Source organism: Podarcis pityusensis, assembly GCF_964106645.2.
Source record: "Podarcis pityusensis genome assembly, chromosome: 8".
NCBI classification, from domain to species: Eukaryota; Metazoa; Chordata; class Lepidosauria; order Squamata; family Lacertidae; genus Podarcis; species Podarcis pityusensis.
The window spans coordinates 14107532-14125887 of NC_138033.1; the positions used below are offsets into that span (position 1 = coordinate 14107532).

The 18356-nt window shown below is 44.2% G+C and overlaps 1 protein-coding gene across 3 annotated transcripts; it reads right to left on the reverse strand.

Annotated features, from left to right (window-relative positions):
- Nucleotides 1–347: 347 nt before the first annotated feature.
- On the reverse strand, nt 348–13545 carry LOC308484334 (ly6/PLAUR domain-containing protein 3-like). 3 transcript variants are annotated; one of them, XM_081019190.1, is made up of 6 exons: nt 13081–13545; nt 12567–12735; nt 7592–7747; nt 6660–6845; nt 4181–4312; nt 348–2159 (listed from the first exon to the last, which is right to left on the reverse strand). In XM_081019190.1, the coding sequence occupies exons 2-6, from the start codon at nt 12631–12633 to the stop codon at nt 1789–1791; spliced, it is 912 nt and encodes a 303-aa protein (XP_080875316.1). In that variant the 5' UTR covers nt 12634–12735; nt 13081–13545; the 3' UTR covers nt 348–1788. The 3 variants fall into 3 exon arrangements, with proteins under 3 accessions (XP_080875316.1, XP_080875315.1, XP_080875314.1); XM_081019189.1 differs by lacking the exon at nt 12567–12735 and having other exon boundaries at nt 4181–4309; nt 13081–13542; XM_081019188.1 differs by lacking the exon at nt 12567–12735 and having other exon boundaries at nt 13081–13537.
- Between the last annotated feature and the right edge of the window lie 4811 nt (nt 13546–18356).

An 18356-nucleotide genomic window follows, 5' to 3' on the forward strand; every position in this document is an offset into this window, starting at 1 on the left:
CACATCTAAAAAATAGTGTGAAAATGCTTTTTTTTAAAAAAAAGTTTTGCATTGCCAATGGCCCTCTAGGGCCACCTTTTGTTCCTTAACGACCCTAGCTTGGCCAGGTCATTTTGCAGAAGCTAGTCCTGTAATTCCTCTACAGCTTCTATTCTGCCTTCATATCCCAAATAATCAACATCTTAGCATTTATTAATTTCTAGGGTTTAGGGGTACCACAAAATCTATAGTATTATATTGAATATGTAGTTCATGAGTTGTCTCCAATGCCAGTCCTATGGAGAGTAGTCCCATTGAAGTTAATGGGCATGGCTAACTTGGGTCCATTGATTTCAGTGGCTCAGATCTGCTGATGAATGAATGAAATCTTTATTGGAAAAAGCTATAAGCCATCACAATTGGTCACGATGCGTAGAATACAAATAACTGATTTAAAACTGAACAACAACAATAGCAAAGCATACATACAAAAATGCAAAAAATACACCTGCGTAAGTTAAGCACTCCACTTCTCACATTCCCCTTATGATACCTGTCTTGGTGCCTAGCTCTCAACTTACTTGCAGCCAAGGCAAATTTTGCAACCAGTGCAGTAGTAAATACGTTATTGCCAGCCAGCAAAATAGAGATTCGCTCAAGGGGAGTTCAGTTAGAAAGAGAGCAAAGGATGCAATTGAGGAATTCTTGTCTAGGGGACAAGGGCTTATAAAGGGCATCATAACAAATAGTGTTGAATGTCCTCCATGTCTCACGACTCACAGATGCAGAGCCTTTGGTACACAGGGTATTCCCATTAGATATGCAGAGGGCGTACAATGAAGCATGAGATTAATAAAGTACTCCTCCAGCCCAAAAGATGTTTTATATATTGGATACCATGATGAGTATGCTGTCTGGGAAAGTGAATGAAGGTCCCTCTATTTAGAGTCTGAATAATTTTTTTCTTTGATGCGTTGTTTGACTCTGTTAGAGGCAAGATTTGGTAGGGATTCCACATTAATCCCATAATAATGGAGAATCTTACTGACTGAGTTTGCCCAAGAGCTTTGGGGCATAGATTGCAATTGCTCTAAGAAGCATTTTTTAGGGAGCCTAGTATTACTCATGCTAGCCAACTTCAGCCAGTACTACATGCTACATGTACACTGGTTTGTCAGGAGATTAGCCCTGGTTCAGCTCTTAAAAAGGGGGTGGATGTGCCTTTGGGGGAATCAACAGAGACTTCAGGAAAGAGTTCTGCACCACTTCTAACGGGCGGCCATTACTATATCCCCAAATCTGTGCACCATACAATAATTGTGGCACAATCTTCTTTTGAAATACCTCAACTGTGGGGGCAACTATACCCCCCCCGAACTCTGGAAAACCATAATGAAGAGTGAGAGGATTTCAATTTAGCTGCGAGTAGGTGTGGCTTCCAGGACAGTTTTGAATTAAAACCCAAGCCAAGGTACTTATAATAGCATTGTTGTTCAATAGGTTTATTGCCTGAGTAGAACTGAGTTGGGTATAACCCTTAGTATGTTGCAATCACAGCCCAAATAGGTGGGGTCCTGGGAAGCAAACAAATTGCTTGGTTTTGGGAGGGAGAATCAGACCCCAAGGCGGTGGCCATCCAAAATAAAATTTTATTATATATATATGAGCCATACATGCAATTGGTTGGGATTGATCACTGTCTTGGAGCGCTAATTCCCCTCCCTTCTGCCTTCCTCTGTGCTCCACAACACAGCCCTTCCAAACCCACATGCAGGTTCCAGCAGTTCAGGTGCTCCCAAACCCCCTTCCTCACCCCCATATCCCGAGGACGGTGGCTCCTAGGGCTGCCAGGAGAGGGCAAAGTTGAAGGCTGAGCCCTTGGAAACCTGACCGCAGGGGGACTAGCCATTCTGTACGTTCAAGTTTATCACCCTCATCCTCATCCTGATCATAAAAGAGGTTTGGGTTGGCGATGTTCCTCACATCATAAGCTATTTTGACAGGAGCTGTTGGGTTGATTCCCTTGTTCGGAATGTCAACCTCCTCCTTGTTGCAATTGCTGCCTGAACAACAAGACCCTGACTCGCTGGTGATATTTATAGGGCCGAAGGATTGGCTCTCAGACACATCGCAGGCTGGGCGCTGGCAGGTCCTGAAGATCATGGACACGAAAAGGGGTCCTGTTGTGGGAAGGGAAGGGAAGACAAGAAAGGCACAAAATGTTAGGCATGAGGGCTGTTGCCCCTCTTCTCCCAGAATGCAGTAGGACGCCACAGAGAATCCTGAAGAGTGTAGAGCCCGAGGGGTAGCCCACACCCATGAGTATAGTGTGACCAAGGCTCAGACAACGTGCCTAAATTTTTATTAGGGGGCAGGTCCCCCTACATCTTTGAAAAAGCGGCCTGCTTTGCCTTAGAGTGGCAATTCTGAGGTGAAAATCTGTGGGAGTAAGTTCTTCAGAGGAGCAAACTCTGAACTGACATAACGTTCGGTTTTAATTATTTTAATTTTAATTATTTTTAAATTAAATTAATTATTAAATATTTATTCTAACTGTGCAATATATTTTATTCTCTTTTATGTCTTTTATCTTTTGTATTGGTTTTGGCCACAAACATAAATCATATTTGCACATAAGTTGTTTATTTTAAAGTTATTGTGGCTTTTTTTTTTACATTGGATCAGATTGCTCTTATTAATGATTGATGTTTCATTATGTTTTTATATGTTCTGGAAGCTGCCCAGAATGGCTGAGGCAACACAACCAAATGGGTGGGGTATAAATAATAAAATTGTTGCTGTTGTTGTAGTTACATGAAAAGGAATACATCTATGTCATCTCCATCAAGCGGCCTCAGGCACATCTGAACAGGGGTGAGATACATTTATTTCATTTAGAAGCAGCTTGTCACATCCCAGTTTTCAGTGTGCCAATATTCTCAAAGTAGGTTGCAGGTGATGATATTATTATTATTATTATTATTATTATTATTATTATTAGGCACCATTAAGATGTCACATCATCAAAACACCCCCTGCAATCAGTGGATCAACCTCAAAGGGGAATAAATCAGCAGATAATTGCTAAACTAGAGAGAGTACCACAGTGAAGCTGTAAATCAGTCTACACCAATTTGGTGCCATTCATATGTCATGGACTCAAACTGCCATCAGCCCCAGCCAACTTCTAGAGAGCACTAGAGCTGGCAAAGGCTGTTGTAAAGAAAGCAGTCTTCAAGTGAGAAGAAGGCAGAACAGTTTGCATTCTGCATCTGCTATCGGCCACTTGCGACCAAGTGCCAGGATGGCACCTGACATCAACAACTGGAGGAGGTGCATGCCTGAGGATCATCAGATCTCAACTGTTTCCACACACTAATACCACATCCTGTAGAATTCTGTCCGTTATATTTTATCTGCACAATCAGAATGAATTTCAGGAACCAAAATGCTTTTTCAGGAGCAGGAGCAGCGAACAACGTTCTAGCTAATTGTTTTCGCTTGTCTTCACTTACCTCATCCCACTGCCCTACTCACTGCTGTGAAGAATATTCTTACGTTACAAATGACCTGTGTCACCATTAAGAAAAAGAGGTAGGAATAGGCCAAGATATATGTGGACTGTCCCTAGATCTAGCCAGATGTTTAACTGAGAATCAATCACAGTCAGTCCATCATTTGAAGACCAAGACTTTAGAGCCGTCTTGCCCCCCAATGGAAACTGGACATTCTGTTTTGGCGACTGTCACCTTGGTTTAAGGAGCCATTTGGCACCTTGATTATATATCTGAGTTTCTAACACGTGGGCAGGTGAAATTGTTTTGACTTTGTGCCTAAAACCTAGGTGCATTCCATAACCAATTTACCATCATGGAGAAGGAAGGCCTTGTTTCTGGTCACCAACCATCACTTCTTTGAATTAAAGCACAAAAACACCCTTTAAATAATGTATTTAGAAGAGAAAGAGGGCATTGGTATGGTAAAATTAGAGGATGTCAGGAGTGGAGCAATTTCAGGCTCCCTCTCCACTTTCTCCCATAATTTGAGCATTGCACCCACCTAATCTCCAAAGGAAAAGACACCTTCATAGGTTGGGATGTGGAACAGTTAATTGCAAGGCATGCTTCCCGACAAGTCCAGCAGGGGGCAAAATGTTTTGCAGGCCAGGAACTGTGGAATAAATTTCCTAGGGCGAACTCACCTACTGAAATGCTCTTGGTGCCATTGTAACACCGGTTGTAGCGCCTGCTGCATGTCATAGTCTGCTGGACGGTTTCACCGGGGCCCCAAGCAAATCCTGAGTAACACTGGTTGGAGCCGCTTGGTTCAGCTGCTGGAATAGGAAATCAAAATGAAGAACAAGGGGCCTGTAGAGCAACATTCACCCCATTAAGCTGCTAAAGTGGGGCTGGGTGGAAAAGGGTGACTCCCTTTTATAGGATTCCCCCCCCCCATTATTCCGTCTCTTCAATAACGATTGGGGGTGATATTTCGGTTTGCTTTGCATATCAAAGTGAACCTATTTAATTTGCGCTTTTCAAAGCAATCAGTACCTTAATTGTACTCAGGCTACAATTGTACTCAGAGCGAGAGGACATTCGATACAAGATGTTAATAAAGAATGGATAGTATTTAAATATTATCTCAATAGTTACTGTGATAACTAAAGTCTCCTGGCAGATATTGAATGAGTCTTGTAACATAATGTAACGGTGGAGGAAAAACAGAATTAAGAAGGAGAAAAGCAATTCTAGGAAACTGTGTAAAATTCAAAATCAAAATGCAAAATAGTACAATGGGTATAGTCGGAAGGTTTCTTTTTTCTTAACATACTTTTTTCTACTTCTTTTTCTTTTCTTTTCTTTTCTTTTTTCCCTCTTTTCAATGTGTGTAATTTGTTGTATTATTGTAGCACCCTGCTTGTGGTTAACGCTTAGCTGGAATGAAATATTCAACGCAGCAATAGAGAAATTAAAATAATAATTTATTTGTCAGACAAATAAATGAGAGGCACAGTGGTATATGGTTACCAAGCTCTGGCCTGGTCTCCTGCCATTATGGCCAGCACTTATATTCCCTCAGCCCAGCCCCCTTGCTCCTCCTTTGGCTGCCTCTGTCCAATCAGCCTGGTTGAATTTCCTATTGGCTGATTGCTATAACCAATCCTAAAAGATACACCCATTTCCTATTGCCTTTTATGGGATACAAAAAGCTATATATTCTTCTATCTATAAATGACAAATAAGTAGTCATATATCTTACATTTGTCTCAACAAAGAACCTTAATTACCAGCTCACCTCTTGCCCTCCTTTCCCTATTGCCCTCCAAAACAGATGGTTAATAGTTTTAAATTTTTATCTTAAACAGATGTCAGAGATCTTGGGTTCACATTCTCATGCATCATCAATGAAAGATCTCCTTTTTGAAGGTCTTTAAACAAAGGCCTGACAACCATATATCAGGAGTGCTCGATGGCGTCTCCTGTCTGGCAGGGGGCTGGGCTCATTTGCCCCTCTGGTCTCCTACAGCAATATGACTCTATGAAATAAGAATTTAACATTTCTTTCTTTCTAGATCCTTTGCATAATTACATTTAAGCCAGTATATTTCATACATTATCATAGATAGCTTTTTAGAAGAAAAAAACCTTCTCAAAGTAACAGGAAGGAATCAGTTTACAGCCTCAAAATAAAATAGGAAAGAAGCCTCTTCTTCTGTTTACACTTCTCCAGCCAGTTGCTTTCTTTTCAATTTGCTCTTGGCCTTTAACCTTAGAAAGATATGGCTCAAGTTTAATGATTTTACTATTTACCAACTCTTAATTATGTAGGGTGGTGTAACCTTGCTCTCAGCCTGTAATTCCCTTTTTACGACTTTGAGAATTGTTTTCTGCTATAAATCAGGGGGCCCCCTTGTCCAGGAGGATAAACATCTTGCCAAAGTACTTAGGCAGCTGGTCTTCTGCCTGGCATAAAACATTTGAAAATCTTTAAGCTCATTTTAAAATACAGACCCTAATCAAACTATAAGCCTTGATAAAAATGCAGGCTATGATTAGATGCCTCATTATTTGTGGTGTGCAATGTTTGTATTTTGTGTATTTTATGTTATATGTACAATAAAGGAATTTTAAAAGTAAAAAAAAAAAGTGCTCAGGGTAAACCCACTGAAATGAATGTGTATGAGTATAGGTCGATGTGTGAAGAAAGAAGGAGCTATCATTCGAAATTCACACTTTCCCAAATTTTCCAAGGCAGTTCTCCAACTTATAAGTGTGTGCTGACACCCTTGCCTTTCTCCACTTGCCAAACCCACCAGACCCTTCATCAAGCCCCACACCTGAGCAAGTCCCCTCCCTTTACCCCTCACTCATCCCTCACCTAACCCCCCTCCCAGTTCATCCCTCCCCTACAGGTCACTCCATGTTCCCACTCTCCTCACAGCTTCCTCCAAACCTTTCCCATGCTCTCACAGCTAAATCACATCCTAAAGCACACTGTTTTGTACATTTATTGAGAAGCGTGTTAGCTTTCTTTGGCACACAAGCCCAAGGGTTGGGGAAGCGGGCCATTTGCCTTAGAAATCTACAAAATTGAATTGTTCAAGCTATTGAAAACCTATTGGCCACCACCCACACAACAAGTGAAACTGTGAGTCAGAATTCCTACTAAAAAAATACCTCCGTCCTCTATAGGGGTCCTGGGAACTTCCCTCGTTTCTGTTTTCGCATTGCAAAGGTCATCAAAACAGTAGCTCTCATTGAACTGGATGGCAAAGTGTCGGTCACCAGAGGTTATAAATTCTGTTTCATTCTTAAGGTCCTTGCTGGCGCAGCCTTTGTAGCTCACTATCAAAACTTCTTTATCTAAAACAAGGGGAGATGCATATATACAAAAAATAGATTGATGCAGTGGCAGTTTTCCAAAGACAATTTTTGCTCTGGGTGGGGGTGATTTTTACATTATTTGGTTTCTGCTATCACATTTGAAATAGGCATAGTTCTCTGTGATGTCAAAACCCAGACAAACTTACAGAAGGTCGCTCTTGTAACACTTCATTGTGGACAGGAATCTGTCCCTCCAGATTTAATAGAATTGTAGAGTTGGATAGGACCACAAGTGTTATCTGGTCCAATGCCAAATATTGGATTCCAGTCACATCATCCCCAGCCAGCATGACCAATGTTTAGGGATGGTAGGAGTTGAGATCCAACAAAATCTGGAGGGGCCAGAGGTCCCTTGTCTCTGCAGTAAACTCTGGCTTAGTGTTACATCTGAACTGGGTCTGTGACAACTCTTAACAATAGCTATGGGTTTTTTTATTATTATTTAAAAAGAAAGCAATGGAAGAGATAAGTTTGTCCAAAAATATGCAAATATAAAATAAGAGGAATCAAAGCACATTTTAAGTATCTTAATTCTGAATGCATGCAACGCTTCATTTCAGGCCCCAATTCAAGCCTGAAATGATGCTTTGCATGCATTCGGAATTAAGGTACTTAAAATATGTTTTGATCCACTAGGAATTTTAGGGGTTGCAAGTAATTGCATGCTTTTCCTCTGTCAAAAATCTTGCAGCCACACAGGATCCATCTGGCGGAGCAGCACTTACCTATAGTTAATGTAAGTTGTGCATCTGTGCAAACGTTCTGAGCACTGGAGCAGTTGATAATGCCACCCACTGCGGAGACATACACTGTGGTGTTGCCCTTGTGCGGAGTGAAATGATTCACGGTGCTGGAGCTATGACAGCTCAAGGCAGAAATTCCTGAAAAGAAGTGTGGGGAGAAAGGGTATGAGATCCTGGAAAGGCTATCAGCAATGTCATCCTGCCTTGAAATCACCAGAGACTAGAAATTGGTTTCCCCCTTTTAACATGAAAGCAGAAGTTCTTAGGAAGCAAAGATTTGCGCCAAGTGCCTGTTCTGAACCGCAGGCCCAAAGGAGGGGCCTGAGTGAGTGCTTTGATGAGTGGATACCAAAGAAGGATGAAGAAAAAAAAGCCAGAATGGCCAGTCCTAGAACTTTATTAAAGAAAGATGTAAGCTCACAGCACAGTGTGCAGAGCTTCACTGCCTTCACAGATGCAGGACGGACTCTGCAACAGTGAAATGTTGACATGACTAGTCCACACCCAAGCAAACTTTCCTACAGAATGGATACACAGAGCAGCATGCATCAGTTTTCTCCAAATGTCCCATCACACCTGGCCAGCGAGGCCATAGGTGGCAGCTATTGAAAGCTTCTCCTTTCTCAGTGCATGTTGGTGTTTCAAAGCTCAGTGGCAGCTGGTGCAATGCCAAAATTTGGCACCTCCCTGCCAACTGCCTTTGCTTGGACTTCATTCAACACCTTGAAATATACTGGAATACCTCCTTGTCCATGTACTGGCATCTGCGTGCAGATGCAGCAATCATGTGAGTCAGTGTTTGCTGCTGAACGATACATCCAATTGCAGCAGAAACCTTTGCTGTCTCCTTCACGATGGCCAAACTCCCCAAGCTCCCAGTCCACATGTGGTATTGGAACATCCTGGCACAATGGAGACAAGCCAGCTTAGGAGTTCCAGGACCACACACAGTAGGATAACAATGACCACCACTATCTACTCAGGGGCAGCCTGCTAATGGGCAAACAAATATTGGTTAGGCTCAACCCAAGGCACATCCTCTGCCAGCACCAGCATTGCACTAGTAGCTGTCCCAGCCATGCTCAGAATTTCAGTGGCCAGCAGTTGGAGTTGAGCCCACTTCCCCCAGCCTGATAGGGCAATGTCTGCAGAGCTTGCAGGACCAGTTTTGTTGTTGTTTAGTCATTTAGTCGTGTCTGACTCTTTGTGACCCCATGGACCAGAGCACGCCAGGCACCCCTGTCTTCCACTGCCTCCCGCAGTTTGGTCAAACTGATGTTGGTAGCTTCAAGAACACTGTCCAACCATCTCATCCTCTGTCGTCCCCTTCTCCTTGTGCCCTCAATCTTTCCCAACATCCGGGTCTTTTCCAGGGATCAGTTTTACTTCTCCTCAATAGTTGGGGTCTATCATGCCCCCGAGCAATTGCACTCCGTCCAGGGCCCATATAATCAATTGTACACCAGGGTGCATTTTCCACACTCGAATAATAATAATAATAATAATAATAATAATAATAATAATAATATACCCCATCCATCAGATTGTGACTCCCAACAAAATATAATAATAATAATAAAGTGATAAAACATCAAACATTAAAAACTTCCCTAAACAGGGCTGCCTTCAGATGGCTTCTAAAAGTCAGATAGTTGTTTATTTCCTTGACATCTGGTGGGAGGGTGTTCCACAGGGCGGGTGCCACTACCGAGAAGGCCCTCTGCCTGGTTCCCTGCAAAATCACTTCTCACAGTGAGGGAATTGCCAGAATGCCATTGGAGCTGGACCTCAGTGTCTGGGCTGAATGATAGGGGTGGAGATGCTCCTTCAGGTATACTGGGCTGAGGCCATTTAATATACAGGAACTGGAAAAGACTTTTGCTCTTCCACGGGGGACCCCCTCCCAGTCTGCCAATTGTTCATCAGCCATACCACATGGGGGCCCACTCCTTCAGGGATTTGGGTGACCCAGGCAGAATTCGGAATTGCTGTTCCAATAATATGCTCATGCATTCTGCGGCTCTAAAGCATGATACACAGCTGCTCTCCAAGAAGTGGGTACCGGGTTTCAGTTCCTTTGAGGAGCTGTTGCTGAAACACACCCAGCCCACTGCTCATTCTGCCCTCAGCGAGAGCCTGCAAATGGGTAGCTTGTAAAACAAGGGCTTTTGCTTCCAGCAAGTTTCACAAGCTGCTACAATTCTTTCACTTTGTTGCCAGAAAAATGCCAATTGCAACCCGTCCTTTCTTTTCTCTATACATCTGTTGGGTGCCACCCTATGCTCTACTATATGTCCCCTGGGACACACATAGAATAAGTGCACCCTTATTTCACCTCCATGGTCCTTGACCTTTGCCCAACCACTTGGCACTGCAGGTGGTCTTGCATATCCTTAACACACCAATCCAGAAAAGTTAAATCATCAGAGACAAGCATGGCATACAATAAGGAAACACAACTGACCTTGGGGCAGGGCTTGGAACATCCCTAGAAAAAGCGAATAGGTTTTGGGACTCATGAGCAAGGTGAATATAATAAAAAAGAAAGCACTACCTAATTCATCTACAATTTGGGAAATTTTACAGTGCCCCCTGCCCCAAGCGTGGTTGCTTGGTTGCTGCAACTTTAAAAGCAAAACTTGAAATGTTTGTAATTTTTTTCTGTATTTCTGTAATTGTTTATTCACGTGTTAAGAGTTCTTGGCTTTTAATTACTGTTTTACTGAAAGCTTAGAAGTATGATTTGGGTCAAAATAATGAGAATCAATTTGAACCAAAATAAAAAATAAAATAAAAATGAGTGGAGGCAGAACGCTCCATAGGAGCACGTTTCACAGTTCCTAGTCTGACTGCTTTTACTGCACTTGCTTAGAGGCAGGATACAGAATCTTAACTGACAGCTGTCACTCAGCGGAAAGAGCTGAGACACCCCTTCCCCACTTGTCCCTCTTCAGCAGGGAGGGGAGCAGAAGGCTCAGGTCTTCTTCATTTCCTGTTTCTCCCTGGGTAGGTTTTCCCACAATTTTAAAAACACTACATCAGGCTGCTTAGCATTGCCTCTCTACTGAGTGCCAGCAGGAAGCAAGTCAAACCACAAATCACTTTCCGGGAAAGCTCCTGGGGGACATGACTCCGCCTTCTCTTTACTTGATGCTGCCCAGACCTTCTCCTCCTTGCAGACAGGGCTAAACTGACGTCATAAAGACACTCCCCCCCAGCAGCAGTCCCAAAACAGACAGAGGACCCTGCCACTGGGGCGGGGCTGCTCATAAAAGATTAGTATGCATCAAAGCAGAAAAACAGATTTCAGCACAGACAGGAACAGCCAGCCTACCACGACCACAGTGTCCCTTCTCCCACAAACTTAGTCCCTCGAGGGCAGTGGTTATGGCTGCTGGATCTGGCACGACAACGGACCAGTCCAATGCCTTCACCTTAGGCAACCGCTGAATCCCAGTCCAGCCCACCCCATCCTTATTTTGGCATCCTGCCAACTACGTCAAATGTCCTGAACTGCAGGCTCAGAGGAAGGCCTGAGCAGTTGGTGTGACGCAGGGATACCAAAGAAGGATGCGCCAAACAATAGAATGACCAGTCCTAGAGCTTTACTAAAGTAACTGATAATACAACATGCAGAGTCTCACTGCCTTTACAGATGTGGGACGGATAGTGCAACTGTGAGAGGTCGTCATGACACCCAAACGTTCAGCCCGGACACTGAGATCCAGCGCTGAGGGCCTTCTGGTGATTCCGTCATTGCGATAATGAAGGTACAGGGAACCAGGCAGAGGGCCTTCTCGGTAGTGGCATCCGCCCTGTGGAACACCCTCCCATCAGATGTCAAGGAAATGTGCAGCTATCCTATTTTTAAAAGACATCTGAAGGAAGCCCTGTAGTTTTTAATATTTAAAGCTGTATTGTTTTTAACACTCGATTGGGAGCCGCCAGAGTAGCTGAGGAAACTCATCCAGATGGGCGGGGTATGTATAAACAAACAAACAAACAAACAAACAATAAAACATTCACACAGCCTATATGCGCAAAGCAACATGGGCTAGTTTGCCTAGCACCTCCCATCAAACCTGGCTGGCCAGGCCATAGGGGGCAGCTATTGAAAGCTTCCTCTCTCTCTGGACCAGCATCCCACAGCCCACAGATAAGCACAGCATCAAAGCGAGCGAATCGGCATATATCAGAGCAAGTGAATATGAGCATATAGGAGCTCATTCTCTCAAGAACTGCCAATTATTTGGGGGGCCGACTACCAATACGGCATTTGCAGGCCTTCTGGAACATTTCTCCTTTGGTGGTTCAACACAATGCCACACCCATTAACATGGATGTGCCTCACGAGCACAGAGTACACACAAAGCAGTCTGCTTTCTCAGTTAATGATCAGTTACAGCTCTTTTCTTCTTTACAGAGCTGAGCATCAAAACATAATGTCATCATGGCACTTCCAGATGGGCTAGTTGTCTCAGTGTCCGGCTGTTAACCTGAACTTCCTAGTGCATTAATCCTGTCATTTTTCTAACCATGCAAAACGTCTCCTTAGTGCTCCATAAACTGATTTTATTTTGCCCACTCCCCTGCACTTTTCATGCATCATACTTCAATGTGAGAACACAGGAACTAGGAACATAAGAACAACCTGCTGCATAAGGCCAATGGCCCACCTAGTCCAGCATCTTGCTCTCCCATTGGCCAACCAGATGCCGTTAAGATACCCAAAAGCTCTTCCTCTTCCTTCCTGTGGTTTCACAAGCATCACTGCTTCCAGCCATCAAGGGAGAGCATAGCCATCATGGCTAGTAACCACTGAATCTTAGCATCATGAAATTGTTGAGCTGGAAGAGACCATGGGGGTCATCAAGTCCAACCCCCTGCAATGCAGGAATCTTTCACCCAACGTGGGGCTTGAACCCACAACCCTAACATTAAGAGTCTCATGCTCTACCAGCTAAGCTGTCCAAGCTCTTGAGAAGAACAAGGGAAGTCAAGCTGAAAGGCAGGTGGGTGGACATCCCTGTCTCCTGTAGTTTAACTTTGAACTGTGTGAAGAAGGTCTTTTATCTGTCCGGAATCTGCCAACTTTCAGTCTCGCTGGGTGTCCACGATTTTTAGTGCTTTGAGACACACACACACACACACAGAGAGAGAGAGAGAGAGAGAGAGAGAGAGAGAGAGAGAGAGATGGTTCTCTACCCACTTTCTCCATGCCACACACAATTCTTGAGCTTCTATCCTGTGAACTCTTTCTCATATTTTCTCTAAACTAAAAAGTCCCTAGTGCTGCAAATTTTCCTCATAGGAGAGTCATTCCACCCCCTTGAACACTTTTGGTTGTCCCTTTCTGAAATGCTTCCATTTACCATGGAATTCCTTCTTGTTTCTCCGTGCAAATCTAGTTGGTGCCCACCCAACCACCCAGGTCTGCAACTCGAGGACATTCCAATAGCAATAACTGGTACCTGAAATAAGAAAGGTCATCGCCAGCAGTCCTTGCAGCACAACTATTGCAGCTCTCCATCTCAATGCGACACCCTCCATGGTCTGAAGCCGAGAGGCCCTCCAAGCCAAACAACCAATTTCCTGATGAGTCGTGGAGGAAAAGGAAAAGCAGTCTATGATCTGAGAGAGTTGGGCTGTTTGGCTTTATTGCGCACAAATGTGCTGGGTAGACATTGACAGGAGAAACTTACCAAGGAGACAGGAGCCGTTCTGGTGAGCTCAGGATTACACAAAAAGTAAGAAGGTTGTGCAACAGGGGCGGACCCATATTTTCATATTTATATGGAGTCCCATGTGAGCCCCTGAGTGATAGCCAACCAGTTGCGATGGTGCAAAAGGAGACTAGCCTCTCTTGCTCTCCTTGCCCTCTTCTCCCATCCTATTTTCCTCTCCTTTTTCTTCATCTGATGTTCTCTCCATGCCAGAAAGAAATGAAGAATCACAAAAACAGTCGGGCAGACCTCTAGGGATTCCCACCCTCCTTTCCCTCCCTCCTTCCCCCTTTCTATCTATTTTTCTCAAGCAGAAAGACAAATTCGAAGTGGGGGGAGGGGACTGCCCAAAACAGCTTGCTGCTACCACTTCCGTCTCCTCTCCCTAGCTCAGTGTCCTGTGCTGGGGAACTGCCCACCCTTGTCTAAATCCAGCTTTAACAACGGACTTCAGCCAACAGACCAGGAAAACAAGAGTTGTTAGAGGCGAAACATTTCTGCCCAGAAAAGTCAAGAAAATGAGCATGCACACAAGTGGTGTTTAGCCATAACGTTGTGTTGGTTGAGGATCAATAAACTTTGTTGGAATCCTTGGGATTCTTTGGGTGCATAGCTTCTGGATAGCTCAGCTGGTTAGAGCGTGGTGCTGTCAATGCCCAGGTTGCAGGTTTGATCCCCATTTGGGATAGCTGTATATTCCTGGACTAGATGATCCTCAGGGTCCCTTCCAACTGTACCATTCCACAATTCTATGAGAAAGGTGAGTGGCTTGTTCTGGATGGGGGCCGCCCTGTCTCTGAAGGAGTAGGTACAATGAGCAATGGATACTCTGCAGTTGGAGCAGTTTTTACACGCCTGTTACATGAACATAGGCCTGTAGTGCTTCAGTTAAAGCATCCAGAACTCCATTGCCAAATTTAATCCAGAAATACATGCTGGACTGTTGTGATTCAGCAAGGGAGGCAGAGGTAAGTATAAAGCAATTGTGGCAACAGAGACTGTGGGATGCCTATCCTGGCTGCTTTACTTACCACCATAAACAGAACGAGCCAAATGCCCTCTAGATAGAAAATGAGTATGATAACCAACTCGGGAAGGCAGCTTGTCAGTATGTTTTAGGTTCTTCTTATTTTCCAGAACTGAATTCTGCTTTGACTTTGAATACGTGTCAACTAAGGGATCTACAAGAGAGGGACGCGGGTGGCGCTGTGGGTTAAACCACAGAGCCTAGGACTTGCCGATCGGAAGGTTGGCGGTTCGAATCCCCGTGACGGGGTGAGCTCCCGTTGCTCAGTCTCTGCTCCTGCCAACCTAGCAGTTCGAAAGCACATCAACGTGCAAGTAGATAAATAGGTACTGCTCCGGCGGGAAGGTAAACTGCATTTCCATGTGCTGCTCTGGTTCGCCAGAAGCAGCTTAGTCATGCTGGCCACATGACCTGGAAGCTATACGCCGGCTCCCTTGGCCAATAAAGCGAGATGAGCGCCGCAACCTCAGAGTCGGTCACGACTGGACCTAATGCTCAGGGGTCCCTTTACCTTTACCTTTAAGGGATCTACAACTAATAGAATGGATCTACAACTAATAGGAAACACCAATTTCCCGCTTGGTATCTGCTCTTGAGGACAGAGCATTTTAGACCAAACTCTCACTAGTTTCCTTAAGAAATGCCTTTACAGTAGTACCTCAGGTTAAGTACTTAATACGTTCCGGAGGTCCATTCTTAACCTGAAACTGTTCTTAACCTGAAGCACCACTTTAGCTAATGGCGCCTCCTGCTGCTGCTGTGCCGCCGGAGCACGATTTCTGTTCTCATCCTGAAGCAAAGTTCTTAATCTGAGGTACTATTTCTGGGTTAGCGGAGTCTGTAACCTGAAGCGTATGTAACCTGAAGCGTATGTAACCCAAGGTACCACTGTATTGAGCTGCATTTCCAAGTGATATCCACCACACAAACAAACAATATTATTAGTAGTATTATTTATTGATTTTATATACCGCCCTATACCCGGAGGTCTCACGGCGGTTCACAGAAAAGATCAACATAAAAACCGCAACATATATAATCAAAATAAAAACAACAACCCAATAACACCTCCCCCCCCCCCAAAGAGCCACATTTTAAAATGGCATAGGATGTCAATCAGAACAACCAAAGGCCTGGTTAAAAAGGAATGTTTTTGCCTGGTGTAGAATGAAGGTGCCAGGTAAATTTCCCTGGGGAGAGCATTCCACAGTCAGGGAACCACTGCAGAGAAGGCCCGTTCTCGTGTTGCCACCCTCTGGACCTCTCAAGGAGCAGACACACGAAGGAGGGCCTCGGAAGATGATCTCAGGATCCTGGTGGGTTCATATGGAAAGAGGCGGTCCTTGAGGGGTTGGCACAGGTGTTGCAGGTCACTGAAGCAGCTCGCTCACCCTCCATGTCCCTTGGTCCTATGAACACCGTGAGACAGCAGCCCAGCCCCTGCTCAAACTATCCTGCTAAACACCCTCGAAACACATTCATTTGTGAGGCCTGTTTGTGAACACTTGGTTGAGAACTCCCAGTAGCAGCAAATGAGCATAGATACACAGAAAATAGTAGCTCTCGCTTAGGGTTTGCCATATTTCAAAAAAACTGTAATTCCAGACACAAAAGCTTCATTTATTTATTTATTTTTGAAAAATCTAAAAATAAAAATTTGCTTTTCAGCTATTTTTAATGCAATTTGCCAAAATCCACTCTCATACATGCAGATTTTCCCAGGCATTCCAACGCTTTCTGCCCAGACACTGGTTTACAAGGGCCAAATACCGGCTGTGTCTGGGAAATTAGAAGGGTGTGGGGCTATGAGGATCCATAGCTGTGTGACTATAACTACTGAGTGAAAACTAGAGCTGTCCCTATTTAATCATGCTGCAAATAGGGATGTTCTGTCACTTTCAGTTTTCTCCGCTCCCCATTTATCTATGATTAAATTCAGCTCTCCTTTTATTTTTAAATTCAGCCAGCCTTTTATTTCAGGGGCTGGTGATCCTAGGCCAGAGACCTCTCTATCTATTCCTTATGACTCTCCCCAGACTACACACATCACCAGCCCTGCTTCAAATCCTCCTTTGTGGAATCTACACACATATTAAAAAATGCTGTGAAAATGCTTGTTTAAAAAAAGGTTTTGGAAAAAAATACATCAAATTTTCCATAGCTCACCATCACCATCTAGTGTCAAATTTCTTTACTGCACTTTACAACACACTTTTTCTTTGTAGCTGTATAGCTGAGCCCCTTGTCTGTTTTCGCCTGGCTGGAATGTGTCCCTGGACTGTGTTGGGTAAGTAGGAACAGCTGGGACATATGCTTCCCTCTTGGAAGCACACCCAACCTGAGAAATAAACAGCAAACTTGAGAAATAAACTTGCATTACAAAACATCCATTGTGTAACTTGTGCAACCTGACATCTCAGCCAGCTGGCCCTGTCTTAATCAAATTATGGCTTCTGATTGATGGCTTCTGGTTTGGAGCGGAAGATTCTGCAGACGTTGCTGGCAAAGCAACACTGATCTTGCACCATGACCTAGCTGAATGGGACAGAGTTGGGGGACCCCTCCTGCTGCCCAGAACTGTATTCCTTAGAAGGCAACCTGGGGAGGGATTTATACCAGTGGTGGGTGGAGCCAGAGGCAAAGAAGTGGGAGGAGCAAGGAGTGGGAGCTACATTCCAGTTGTGCAAAAGTCATTCAATCTCCACATCCATGTATTCACACATCTCCACCCTTCCTCCAGAAAAACAAGAGGCATTTCATAGTTCAAGTGTACATGTCATCCCTGCAAAATCACTTGAGGAGGGTGCGAGTCAAGAACAGCGAGGGCTGCAACCTGAGGATAAGGAGTACAGACTTTGGAAAGTCCTGGGGGCCACATAGAGACATTTGGTGGGCCGCATTCAGCCACCAGGCCTGAGGTGCCTCATGTCTGTAGTGGATCAATCTTTGTCTTGCCTAAAATCACTGCTGAACAGAGTCTCCAAAGGCTGCTTCTATCATTGTAAACCCTACTTGGTGAGTAAACATTTTGTCCCTCTTGTGGAGTTTTATTTGCCAGGCATTTGCAATTGTTTCATCACATTTGTTCTACTTAACATTAGATTATTCTTGTCTCTCAGTCTTACTCCTGTTTGAAGAATATGATGTAGTTTTTATTGCATTGTGTTGAGTGAAGAGTGGATTTTTCAAGGAAGAAAGGAAGGAAGAATTCAAGGGACATCTTCCATGTGTTACCTTTGCTCTCTAGTTGTAGGAACATGGAATCACAGAACTGTAGAATAGATTACCATTGTTGGAATGTGTTATGTACTGAAGTTCTCACCCTGGGCCAGCAGGGGGATGCTGTAGATAGTTATGCAAATGAAGGATCGAAAAGTGACGTTCAGTGATTGGATAGTTTGTATGCAAATGAAGGATCGAAAAGTGACGTTCAGTGATTGGATAGTTTTAGAAAATGGCAACAGTTACATTGTTCTGGAGCTCTATATAAGCAGGCTGACTGAGCTCCTCAGTTAGTTCTGTTCCAGCTTACAAATAAAGAGCTGCTTTGGAAGAATCGCTGTGTCGTCTGATATGTTCGCCCACAACCTAACAGAATGGATTACCATTCTTGATATTGTCACAAAAGTTGTCCCCCCCCCCCCCATCTGCCAAGTGGTGGCAAGAGCCCATGGGGTTCCAGGCACTGACTCAGAGTCTGTGTTCCTTTGGAGAATTGAGACATGGTGGAGACTGTTGTAGCTTTAAGAAATATGCTTAATTCACATTTTTACCCCTTAAATCTGCATGGAGGGAGTCCACATCTTACAGAAGAGTCCTTTCCAGAGGAAGTCCAAGGCATCTCTCTTCCCCTGCCTTTAGCCAGCCTGCCGAAGATGGATCCCAGTCCTTCTTCCTTCTTCTTATTCCCAGCAGCATTTGCTCAAAACTCTCTTTTCCTGTCACCTCACACCCGGTTCCCCTGGCAACCTTCCAAACCCCCAGTCTCTGTTCACAC